This window comes from Oncorhynchus masou, chromosome 13 (assembly GCF_036934945.1).
Source record: "Oncorhynchus masou masou isolate Uvic2021 chromosome 13, UVic_Omas_1.1, whole genome shotgun sequence".
NCBI classification, from domain to species: Eukaryota; Metazoa; Chordata; class Actinopteri; order Salmoniformes; family Salmonidae; genus Oncorhynchus; species Oncorhynchus masou.
In genome coordinates this window covers 6,278,372-6,290,830 of record NC_088224.1, presented here as the reverse complement: position 1 = coordinate 6,290,830, position 12,459 = coordinate 6,278,372, and the positions used below count along the sequence as shown (strand labels likewise).

The 12,459-nt window shown below is 45.8% G+C and overlaps 1 protein-coding gene across 1 annotated transcript; it reads right to left on the bottom strand.

The window, feature by feature from the left end:
• Positions 1–283: 283 nt before the first annotated feature.
• On the bottom strand, positions 284–12,180 carry LOC135551680 (uncharacterized). The gene is made up of 6 exons (XM_064982856.1): positions 11,922–12,180; positions 7,148–9,537; positions 4,305–4,534; positions 2,312–2,519; positions 2,007–2,131; positions 284–1,655 (listed from the first exon to the last, which is right to left on the bottom strand). The coding sequence occupies exons 2-6, from the start codon at positions 9,530–9,532 to the stop codon at positions 1,598–1,600; spliced, it is 3,006 nt and encodes a 1,001-aa protein (XP_064838928.1). The 5' UTR covers positions 9,533–9,537; positions 11,922–12,180; the 3' UTR covers positions 284–1,597.
• Positions 12,181–12,459: the final 279 nt, after the last annotated feature.

Below are 12,459 nucleotides of genomic sequence, written 5' to 3'. Positions count from 1 at the left end.
AGGGAATAGGGTGCCATTTGGAACATTACTCCCTATATCCCCTGGGCTCAAAACGTACTCCATTAGCTTCTGTCATTGTTTAAAACATTCCACCATGTTTGCCCGTATATGCCCACCTTCCTTCTCGCTGCTTTGGCCTTCCCAAATGGCACCCTGTTCCCTGACACCGGGCCAGGGTCAAAAGTAGTGCACTACGTAGAGGATAGAGTGCCATTTGGGAAGGCAGGCCCTGTGTTCTGACTAATGGCAGCAAACTCCTCACCAACACTCAAGATAGTTTACAGTTTAAAAGAACACAACACCCTTTTTTTTATTATTCATGACCGCAATGCTCTCTATAAAGAATACAAAAATCACATCTATCTTCAGACTGTTCCAGAACCTTCTGCTCTGCAGATGTTTAACAATGTCTAAATATAGAACGATACTGATGTTGTTGAGAGTTTGGTGTTTTAAGAGACCGCTTTCCAAACCTGATTGGTAACTCAGGTTTCAGCTGCCAGTGTCCGAAACAGACATCTTTCTCTTTCACTTGTTTAAAAATTTTTTTTTACATTTATTTATGTCTCTCTCTTATCTCTTATCGTTACAGATGATACTCACACATGGATCTGAAAAGTCTATTTGTAAAGAAGGTTATAATAGAAGTGACTGTGTACAGACAAAGGGTAGTCCGTCTCGTTACCGAAAACTGACTTACACTGAGTGGACAAAACATTAGGAACACCTGCTCTTTACACTGAGTGGACAAAACATTAGGCACACCTGCTCTTTACACTGAGTGGACAAAACATTAAGAACACCTGCTCTTTACACTGAGTGGACAAAACATTAGGCACACCTGTTCTTTACACTGAGTGGACAAAACATTAGGAACACCTGCTCTTTACACTGAGTGGACAAAACATTAGGCACACCTGCTCTTTACACTGAGTGGACAAAACATTAAGAACACCTGCTCTTTCCATGACATTAACTGACCAGGTGAATCCAGGTGAAAGATATGATTCCTTATTGATGTTACTTGTTAAATCCACTTCAATCAGTGTCGATGAAGAAGAGGAGACAGGTTGAAGTTTTAAGGAGTTTTAAGCCTTGAGACAGTTGAGACATGGATTGTGTCTGTGTTGCCATTCAGAGTGTGAATGGACAAGGCAACATGTGTAACTGCCTTTGAACAGAGTGTGGTAGTAACTGCCTTTGAACAGAGTGTGGTAGTAACTGCCTTTGAACAGGGTGTGGTAGTAACTGCCTTTGAACAGAGTGTGGTAGTAACTGCCTTTGAACAGAGTGTGGTAGTAACTGCCTTTGAACAGAGTGTGGTAGTAGGTGCCTTTGAACAGAGTGTGGTAGTAACTCCCTTTGAACAGGGTGTGGTAGTAACTGCCTTTGAACAGAGTGTGGTAGTAACTGCCTTTGAACAGAGTGTGGTAGTAACTGCCTTTGAACAGGGTGTGGTAGTAACTGCCTTTGAACAGAGTGTGGTAGTAGGTGCCAGGCGCACTGGTTTGTGTCAAGAACTGCAATGCGATAACAGGAAGGTGTTCTTAATGATATGTACACTCAGATTACATTTGACTTCTATTAGTCCCAGGGGTCATGTTTCCTCCCTCACACTGGTTAGATCATTCTTGTTATGGTCCTCGACGATGCCTCTGTAAGGAGAACACAAAAAAAGCATCAGATTAACATTTACAACATAACAACCATGTTATAAGCTACTGATGTATAATTTTAATGAACTGATTTTTTTTTTTACCTTTATTTTAACTAGGCAAGTCAGTTAAGAAACAAATTCTTATTTTCAACGACGGCCTAGAAACAGTTGGTTAATTGCCTGTTCAGGGGCAGAACGACAGATTTGTACCTTGTCAGCTAGGGGACACTCTAACCACTAGGCTACCCTGCCACCCCAATGTTAATAGTCAGTGCTGATATTATTTGTTGGCTGTGTGGTAAATTCCGGAAAGGTTGAATTAGGAGCTTGAAACGGTCAATTGTCTCACCTGTACAGGTAGACTTCTTTCGTAAGACTGTCTCTCAGTTCCTCCATCTCCTTGGTTTTCCTCTTCTGAATTTGCAGTTCCATCTTCTGCTCTCTGCTAGTCTCCTCCAGCCTGTCTACTGTCTCCTGGGGGGACGGAGACAAGGTTTCATAAACCTGACATTAGTGTTTATAATGTATTGAAAGACTGGTGTTCTAATCTCTGTCTCTATGTGTGTTGGAGGTGCCTTTATTTGTTATGAGCGTGTCTTGGACAGCCTTGTAATTCCAACCTTATCTACTGGACCCTCCCTCATTTCATCATACCCTATACTGCTCTACATCCTCTCTCCTGTGTGTCTCTGTCAGTTTGAGTCTCTCTTCCAGGCAGGCTCTCTGCAGCCCCAGCCGCTGTCCCTCCTCCCTCAGGGGCCCCCGGCGGGCCCTCAGCTCCTGGGCCTGCTGCCTGGCCTTCACCAGGGCCTCCGACGTCCCCTCCCTCCGCTTCAACAGGGCCAGCAGCATTGGCTCATACCTGGGGGAGGAGGAGAGATGATAATGAATTTCAGTGGACCTGTCAAAACATCTGCAAATCTATGTACGTGATCAAATCAAATTGTATTTGTCACATGTGCAGAATACAACAGGTGTAGTAGACCTTACAGTGAAATGTTGAATACAACAGGTGTAGTAGACCTTACAGTGAAATGCTGAATACAACAGGTGTAGTAGACCTTACAGTGAAATGCTGAATACAACAGGTGTAGTAGACCTTACAGTGAAATGCTGAATACAACAGGTGTAGTAGACCTTACAGTGAAATGCTGAATACAACAGGTGTAGTAGACCTTACAGTGAAATGCTGAATACAACAGGTGTAGTAGACCTTATTGTGAAATGCTGAATACAACAGGTGTAGTAGACCTTACAGTGAAATGATGAATACAACAGGTGTAGTAGACCTTACAGTGAAATGATGAATACAACAGCTGTAGTAGACCTCACAGTGAAATGCTGAATACAACAGGTGTAGTAGACCTTACAGTGAAATGCTGAATACAACAGGTGTAGTAGACCTTACAGTGAAATGCTGAATACAACAGGTGTAGTAGACCTTACAGTGAAATGCTGAATACAACAGGTGTAGTAGACCTTACAGTGAAATGCTGAATACAACAGGTGTAGTAGACCTTACAGTGAAATGCTGAATACAACAGGTGTAGTAGACCTTACAGTGAAATACTGAATACAACAGGTATAGTAGACCTCACAGTGAAATGCTGAATAAAACAGGTGTAGTAGTCCTTACAGTGAAATGCTGAATACAACAGGTGTAGGGAGACCTTACAGTGAAATGATGAATACAACAGGTGTAGTAGACCTTACAGTGAAATGCTGAATACAACAGGTGTAGTAGACCTTACAGTGAAATGCTGAATACAACAGGTGTAGTAGACCTTACAGTGAAATGCTGAATACAACAGGTGTAGTAGACCTTATAGTGAAATGCTGAATACAACAGGTGTAGTAGACCTTACAGTGAAATGATGAATACAACAGCTGTAGTAGACCTCACAGTGAAATGCTGAATACAACAGCTGTAGTAGACCTTACAGTGAAATGCTGAATACAACAGGTGTAGTAGACCTTACAGTGAAATGTTGAATACAACAGGTGTAGTAGACCTTACAGTGAAATGCTGAATACAACAGGTATAGTAGACCTCACAGTGAAATGCTGAATACAACAGGTGTAGGACACCTTACAGTGAAATGCTGAATACAACAGGTGTAGTAGACCTTACAGTGAAATGCTGAATACAACAGGTGTAGTAGACCTCATAGTGAAATGCTGAATACAACAGGTGTAGGTAGACCTTACAGTGAAATGCTGAATACAACAGGTGTAGTAGACCTCACGGTGAAATGCTGAATACAACAGGTGTAGTAGACCTTACAGTGAAATGCTGAATACAACAGGTGTAGGTAGACCTTACAGTGAAATGCTGAATACAACAGGTGTAGGTAGACCTCACAGTTAAATGCTTAGTTACAAGCCCTTAACCAACCATGCAGTTTTAAGAAATTACCACCCCCCCCCCCCCACAAAAAAAGAGATAAGAATAACAAATAATTAAAGAGCAGCCGTAAATAACAATACCGGGGCTATTGGAATTTGGTATCATGATATATAATTCATGATCATAGTATCAATCATGATAAGTGCATACATAATAATTGCTGTGTCAATCCTAGTGCCATGCTTGACTCAAGACCACCTTTGAGTTATGATAACGCCTGGCAATGTTGAGAGTGAATACCTTTCCTCCAGGGCTTTGAGCCCCCCCTGCAGGTACTGCTGTAACTCCCCACAGGAGTACCTCTTGCTCTGGGACATCTCCTCTATGGGGTTGGGTGTCTGGCTGTGGGTCTGGAGCTGGGACTGCAGAGTGGAGAGCTGGGACTGCAGAGTGGAGAGCTGGGACTGGTGGGTGGAGCGAAGCTGAGACACCTCCTCAGTCAGCTTGACGATCAGTGCGTCAAGTTCCAGCTGGGGAAGAGACGGAGAGCGAGACGGAGAGCGAGATGGAGAACGAGAGAGAGAGCGAAAGAGAGAGAGAGAGAGAGAATAACCTGCATTGCCTTTTGAGCTCTGATGAACGCAGCAGAGGGTTCTGGAACACTCAGTGTTCTCGAACATTTAACATTTGAAATACTCTAGAACACTCATACAATATTCTGGGGGTTCAGGATATAAAAAACACTCAAGAAGGTTCTAGAATGCACATAAGGTTTTGGAATAATGATGGTTTAGGAACATTCAGAAGGTTGTCTAGCACAGAAGGCACACCCAGAAGATTCATGGATACTCAGAGGGTGCTGGAACACCCAGAAGATTCATGGATACTCAGAGGGTGCTGGAACACCCAGAAGATTCATGGATACTCAGAAGGTGCTGGAACACCCAGTAGATTCATGGATACTCAGAGGGTGCTGGAACACACAGAAGATTCATGGATACTCAGAGGGTGCTGGAACACCCAGGAGATTCAAGGATACTCAGAGGGTGCTGGAACACCCAGAAGATTCATGGATACTCAGAAGGTGCTGGAACACCCAGAAGATTCATGGATACTCAGAAGGTGCTGGAACACCCAGAAGATTCATGGATACTCAGAGGCTGCTGGAACACCCAGAAGATTCATGGATTCTCAGAAGGTGCTGTAACACCCAGAAGATTCATGGATACTCAGAAAGTGCTGGAACACCCAGAAGATTCATGGATACTCAGAAGGTGCTGGAACACCCAGAAGATTCATGGATACTCAGAGGGTGCTGGAACAACCAGAAGATTCATGGATACTCAGAAGGTGCTGGAACACCCAGGAGATTCATGGATACTCAGAAGGTGCTGGAACACCCAGGAGATTCATGGATACTCAGAAGGTGCTGGAACACCCAGAAGATTCATGGATACTCAGAGGGTGCTGGAACACCCAGGAGATTCATGGATACTCAGAAGGTGCTGGAACACCCAGGAGATTCATGGATACTCAGAAGGTGCTGGAACACCCAGGAGATTCATGGATACTCAGAAGGTGCTGGAACACCCAGGTGATTCATGGATACTCAGAAGGTGCTGGAACACCCAGAAGATTCATGGATACTCAGAAGGTGCTGGAACACCCAGAAGATTCATGGATACTCAGAAGGTGCTGGAAAACCCAGGGGATTCATGGATACTCACAGGGTGCTGGAACACCCAGGAGATTCATGGATACTCAGAAAGTGCTGGAACACCCAGAAGATTCATGGATACTCAGAGGGTGCTGGAACACCCAGAAGATTCATGGATACTCAGAGGGTGCTGGAACACCCAGAAGATTCATGGATACTCAGAAGGTGCTGGAACACCCAGAAGATTCATGGATTCTCAGAAGGTGCTGTAACACCCAGAAGATTCATGGATACTCAGAAAGTGCTGGAACACCCAGAAGATTCATGGATACTCAGAAGGTATATGGACACCCGATCGCTGCAGCTGTACACAGCCCATCTGTAAATAGCCCATCCAACCCACTTCCTGCCTCATCCCGATATTTGTTTTTCTGCTCTTTTGCACATCCTCATCTGCACGTGTATCACTCCAGTATTAATTGATAAATTGTAATTACTTCGCCACTATTGGCCTATTTATTGCCTTCCCTCCTTACTTCATTTGCACACACTGTATATAGATTATTCTATTGTGTTATTGACTGTATGTTTGTTAATCCCATGTGTAACTCTGTGTTGTTGTTTTTGTCGCACTGCTATGCTTTATCTTGGCCTGGTCGCAGTTGTAAATGAGAACTTGTTCTCAACTGGTCTCACCTGGTTAAATAAAAATAATAATAATTAAAAAGGTGCTGGAACACCCAGAAGTGTAGTGGATACTCAAGTATATCCTGAACACCCAGAAGTGTAATAGATACTAATGTATATTCTGAACACCCAGAAGTGTAGTGGATACTAATGTATATTCTGAACACCCAGAAGTGTAGTGGATACTAATGTATATCCTGAACACCCAGAAGTGTAGTGGATACTAATGTATATCCTGAACACCCAGAAGTGTAGTGGATACTAATGTATATTCTGAACACCCAGAAGTGTAGTGGATTCTCATGTATATCCTGAACACCCAGAAGTGTAGTGGATACTAATGTATATCCTGAACACCCAGAAGTGTAGTGGATACTAATGTATATCCTGAACACCCAGAAGTGTAATGGATACTAATGTATATTCTGAACACCCAGAAGTGTAGTGGATACTCATGTATATCCTGAACACCCAGAAGTGTAGTGGATACTAATGTATATCCTGAACACCCAGAAGTGTAATAGATACTCATGTATATCCTGAACACCCAGAAGTGTAGTGGATACTAATGTATATTCTGAACACCCAGAAGTGTAATGGATACTCATGTATATCCTGAACACCCAGAAGTGTAGTGGATTCTCATGTATATCCTGAACACCCAGAAGTGTAGTGGATACTAATGTATATCCTGAACACCCAGAAGTGTAGTGGATACTAATGTATATCCTGAACACCCAGACATTTCATGGCTACTCAGAAAGTTCTGGACTGGTCAGAAGAAAACTCCAGCCCCTACCTGTTCTTTGTTTAGCTGGGCAACATCACGCTGCTGGGTTGCCAGGGTGACCTGGTTGTGAGCACACTCCCTGGCGACAGAGAACAGCCTCCTCTTCAGCCTCCTCATCTCCTCCTGAAGACCCTGCCTCTCCAGACGCACACTGGACAGCCTCCTCTGCTCCTCACTCCTCTCAGCCCTCAAAGACTGCCACTCCCTCATCCGCGCCTCCCTCCTCCCGTCTGCCTCAATATTCAGCACCTGGCTTAACTGTGCCGCCTGCCCTCCTTCACTCCCTTCCTCTGTCCCCGTCTTCTCCTCTCTCAGTACCTGCAGCTCTCCCATCAGTTCATTCCGTCTCTTCTCCAGTTTCTCCACCTCCTCGATGCACCCTTCTAGCACAGTACCCAACACCTCCAACTCCTCCACCCCTCCCAGCCCTGTCTCTAGTTGTTGACCCCAGATAATGTGAGCCTCTGTGTCCCCCACAGAAACGCCGGAGACATGTCCTTCTGTGTCCTCGTCACACACCACCGTGGACATGGACCCTGTAGTGTGTGTATCTCCACAGTCTCCTGACCCATCCGAGTGTCTCTCTGTGGAGATAGCTTGATAGCTTGGGGGCTCAAATCGGCCAAAGGTACTTCCCAAATATTGCTTCATATCCACACATCCCACAGACTCCATGTGTCCTTGTGTTGCTACTCCTCTCTCCTTGTGTCCTTGTGTTGCTACTCCTCTCTCCTTGTGTCCTTGTGTTGCTACTCCTCTCTCCGTGTGTCTGTCTTGTGTTACCTTTTTCATGTTGGTGTTGTGTTGGCCGTATCCTTTGGGTAAACTAGGGTAAGTCCACTCTAAAGGGTCAAAGGTAATCCCTGCCTCCTCCATACAGTTCTCTAACATGGCCAGCATCGCCATTAGCTCTGTCTGATACTCAGCCATAGTGCCACTCAGCTGAGTGCCTGCAGAGGTAAGGGGAGGCAACTGAGGCTGGACAGCGGCTCCTTTGGCTCCACTCTGATCCAAAATGGATTCCACCTCCTTCAGGTGACTTTGGCACTGGTTCCTAGACTCCTCCACGTGTGTGTCTGTGTAGGTCAGGATGGAGGCACCTGTGTGACGGTCATTACCACCACAGCTCCCCATCATAGCAACCATCTTCTGTATGTCTGACTGGTTCTGGTTCTGAGCTGGTCCAGACAGGTGTGTGTCTGTGTACATGGTGGACAGGCAGGAGGTGATGGAGACACCTGTCATGTCCTCACAACTCTTCAATAGGTCATCCATCTCCCTCAGGTGTGGTTGAATCTGTCCTACCCCACTAAGGTGTGGTTGAATCTGTCCTACCCCACTAAGGTGTGGTTGAATCTGTCCTACCCCACTAAGGTGTGGTTGAATCTGTCCTAACCCACTAAGGTGTGGCTGAATCTCTCCTACCCCACTAAGGTGTGGCTGAATCTGTCCTAACCCACTAAGGTGTGGCTGAATCTCTCCTACCCCACTAAGGTGTGGCTGAATCTGTCCTAACCCACTAAGGTGTGGCTGAATCTGTCCTACCCCACTAAGGTGTGGTTGAATCTGTCCTAACCCACTAAGGTGTGGCTGAATCTCTCCTACCCCACTAAGGTGTGGCTGAATCTGTCCTAACCCACTAAGGTGTGGCTGAATCTCTCCTACCCCACTAAGGTGTGGCTGAATCTGTCCTAACCCACTAAGGTGTGGTTGAATCTCTCCTACCCCACTAAGGTGTGGCTGAATCTGTCCTAACCCACTAAGGTGTGGCTGAATCTCTCCTACCCCACTAAGGTGTGGTTGAATCTGTCCTACCCCACTAAGGTGTGGCTGAATCTCTCCTACCCCACTAAGGTGTGGCTGAATCTGTCCTAACCCACTAAGGTGTTGCTGAATCTCTCCTACCCCACTAAGGTGTGGCTGAATCTGTCCTAACCCACTAAGGTGTGGCTGAATCTCTCCTACCCCACTAAGGTGTGGCTGAATCTGTCCTAACCCACTAAGGTGTGGCTGAATCTCTCCTACCCCACTACGGTGTGGCTGAATCTGTCCTACCCCACTAAGGTGTGTGTTAATTTGGGCCGTCGTCGACAGGTGAGACCCAAACGAGTCTGTCGTTTCTCCGACACGACTTCTAAACATGGTGTCCATGTCCTTGAACTGGGCTCGTGTCTCATCCAGGTGTGTCTCTCTGCAGGTATCCGATAGGGAGGACTGACTGTGAGCTGAGCCCGTCAGGACTGTGTCTGTACCGATAACTCCCAGTAGAGGCTGGAATGAAGCGCCTGTCTCCGCTTCAACACCATCGTCCCCATTCTTATCTTCCTCGTCGATGAACAGCGGATCGAAGCATATTTCTGGGTCCATCGGCAGCTCAGTCTCTTGGTCTTCCATATGCCCTGTGATGAAGAGGAGGAAGATGAAGAGTGAACAGAAGTTGTGAGTAATATTGTAAACGTAATAATGTGATATTGTAGAAAAAGCCAGCCGAGACCAAATAGGAAACAGTTTGTTTTGGCGGACAGGCATGCCAACCACAGAGTCTACAGGTTGAAACACATTCAACAGACTGGGGTGGTGTTGTCTTCGATTAGGATGTTTTAGTGAACTGGAAACAGAGGAAGGGGCCAGGCGGGGTAGGGGTTACGGTGAGGTGGGGTGCATTACAGCAATAAGCCTAAAGAACGTCAGTCACCACGGGACAGCTGCCCTAGCCTAGGACCAACTGACAGCTGGGATCACACACACACACACACACACACACACACACACACACACACACACACACACACACACACACACACACACACACACACACACACACACACACACACACACACACACACACGCTATGTGCGTTTACTCTTATTCTTATGGGGGGGACACATTGACTTGTATCCTAATACACAGGCATTCACAGAAACACTGTGACACCCTCTAAGCCTGGCTTGTAGCCTCTGGCTCTAACGCTTTAGCAACTGTTATGACATAGAGTACATTACAGAGTACATCGTCCTAACATGTCACGTACCAGTCGATGGACAAACTATTCATACTGCGTCAGGAAGACTACGCTCGGTGTTTAGCTGTAATGACTCGGCTCGTTAAGCTAGCCGGAGCTAGCTTTAGCCTATTCTGTAAGACTCACTTATTACTCATTACTGGACTCGTTGTTGACGTTTTAGTGTTTTTTTGTGAACCCACCAATTAAACAAAACCATCTGTCCTTGTCAGGACCAGTCTTTGGAGGTAACCCCCCCCCCCCCCCAAAAAAAAAAAAAAAATATGAGATGCTAACTCAAAAGAAAACCACTGCTGTAAACAAGTACTTCCTGTGTCAGTTTTTGTAACCTGTGAATGAACTCTGGAAAACTACCCAGCTTTACCCCCTCTGTACCCCTCTGTGTCAATTTATGTACATTTAAAATATGTGAATTACGCGAGGACCACTGTTTTCAGTGCCAGTCTCTCTGCAGTGTCGCCGGCGTCCTAGGATGGACAGTTACCGGCATGGCGGGGGGCACCAGCTGTCTCTCTCTTCCTGCCTGGGCAGGGTACGCATGGAGAAGACACATTCCTACAGAGCCTCCGTCATGAGTCTCCCGCCTATGTACATGTACAAACTGCCTTACAGTTGACTGCCCACAAACTGCCTTACAGTTGACTGTCCACAAACTGCCTTACAGTTGACTGCCCACAAACTGCCTTACAGTTGACTGCCCACAAACTGCCTTACAGTTGACTGTCCACAAATTGCCTTACAGTTGACTGTCCACAAACTGCCTTACAGTTGACTGTCCACAAAAAGCCCTACAGTTGACTGTCCACAAATTGCCTTACAGTTGACTGCCCACAAACTGCCTTACAGTTGACTGCCCACAAACTGCCCTACAGTTGACTGTCCACAAATTGCCTTACAGTTGACTGCCCACAAACTGCCTTAGTTGACTGTCCACAAAAAGCCCTACAGTTGACTGTCCACAAATTGCCCTACAGTTGACTGTCCACAAACTGCCTTACAGTTGACTGCCCACAAACTGCCTTACAGTTGACTGCCCACAAACTGCCCTACAGTTGACTGTCCATAAACTGCCCTACAGTTGCCTGTCCACAAACTGCCCTACAGTTGACTGCCAACAAACTGCCCTACAGTTGACTGTCCACAAACTGCCTTACAGTTGACTGTCCACAAACTGCCCTACAGTTGACTGCCCACAAACTGCCTTACAGTTGACTGTCCACAAACTGCCTTACAGTTGACTGTCCACAAACTGCCCTACAGTTGACTGTCCACAAACTGCCCTACAGTTGACTGTCCACAAACTTCCCTACAGTTGACTGCCCACAAACTGCCCTACAGTTGACTGTCCACAAACTGCCCTACAGTTGACTGTCCACAAACTGCCCTACAGTTGACTGTCCACAAACTGCCTTACAGTTGACTGTCCACAAACTTCCCTACAGTTGACTGTCCACAAACTGCCTTACAGTTGACTGTCCACAAATTTCCTTACAGTTGACTGTCCACAAATTGCCCTACAGTTGACTGCCAATAAACTGCCCTACAGTTGACTGCCCACAAACTGCCCTACAGCAGATTATTCAGATTCAGAAAGGTACTAAACAACTACTTTATCAGGACATAAATAACTGTGTCTCTGCTTTACAGATAAACACTCTGAAAACCGATCCAGAAACACACTTCAAGTAGCTGTTTGACCACGATCTCAAAAAAACGCACAGACTTGAAGTTGATGTTATTAGATATGTTTGATAAACTTACCATTCAGCAGATACTTTCTCTCCAATCCTTTTCTCCTCTCCTCCGTCCTTAGACAGTATATCCACAAGATGAAACTGAGGCAGTGGGTCTGGAGAAGAGAGAGTGAGGGGAGGATAAGAGAGAAAGGAAGGAGACATGAAAGAGAGAGAGAGGGAGAGAGAGAGAGATAGAGAGAGAGAGAGAGAGAGAGAGAGAGAGAGAGAGAGAGAAAGAGACAGGGAGAAAGAAAGAGATAGAGAGAGAGAGGATTGACTCTGCCTCCTCTCCACCAGTCAGTGGGCTGCTATGCGTTGCCCTGGCGACTATGATTCGGTTTACATGTATTAATAAACACTTGTCTGTAGGGAGAAAGAGGAGACAGAGTGGTCTGGCTCTGTCATAGATATAAGTTGGTTCCCAAATGGCACCCAATTCCCTAAGTAGTGCATTTACATTTGACCAGGGCCCAGAGGACACACAGACAACAGCTCAACAATAGATCATTTTTTCTTTCATTTAATTGGCACCATGTTGGAGCCAATGTTCCATGACAGTTACA

Bases quoted from the DNA above. Each gene is read 5' to 3' on its own strand.
- LOC135551680 (XM_064982856.1), bottom strand. From the start codon at position 9,532: ATGGAAGACCAAGAGACTGAGCTGCCGATGGACCCAGAAATATGCTTC. The intron at 4,535-7,147 runs GTAGGGGCTGGA...TCTCTTCCCCAG, and splicing joins CCCAGCTAAACAAAGAACAG to CTGGAACTTGACGCACTGAT. The intron at 2,520-4,304 runs GTATTCACTCTC...CTCCTCCCCCAG, and splicing joins CTCAAAGCCCTGGAGGAAAG to GTATGAGCCAATGCTGCTGG.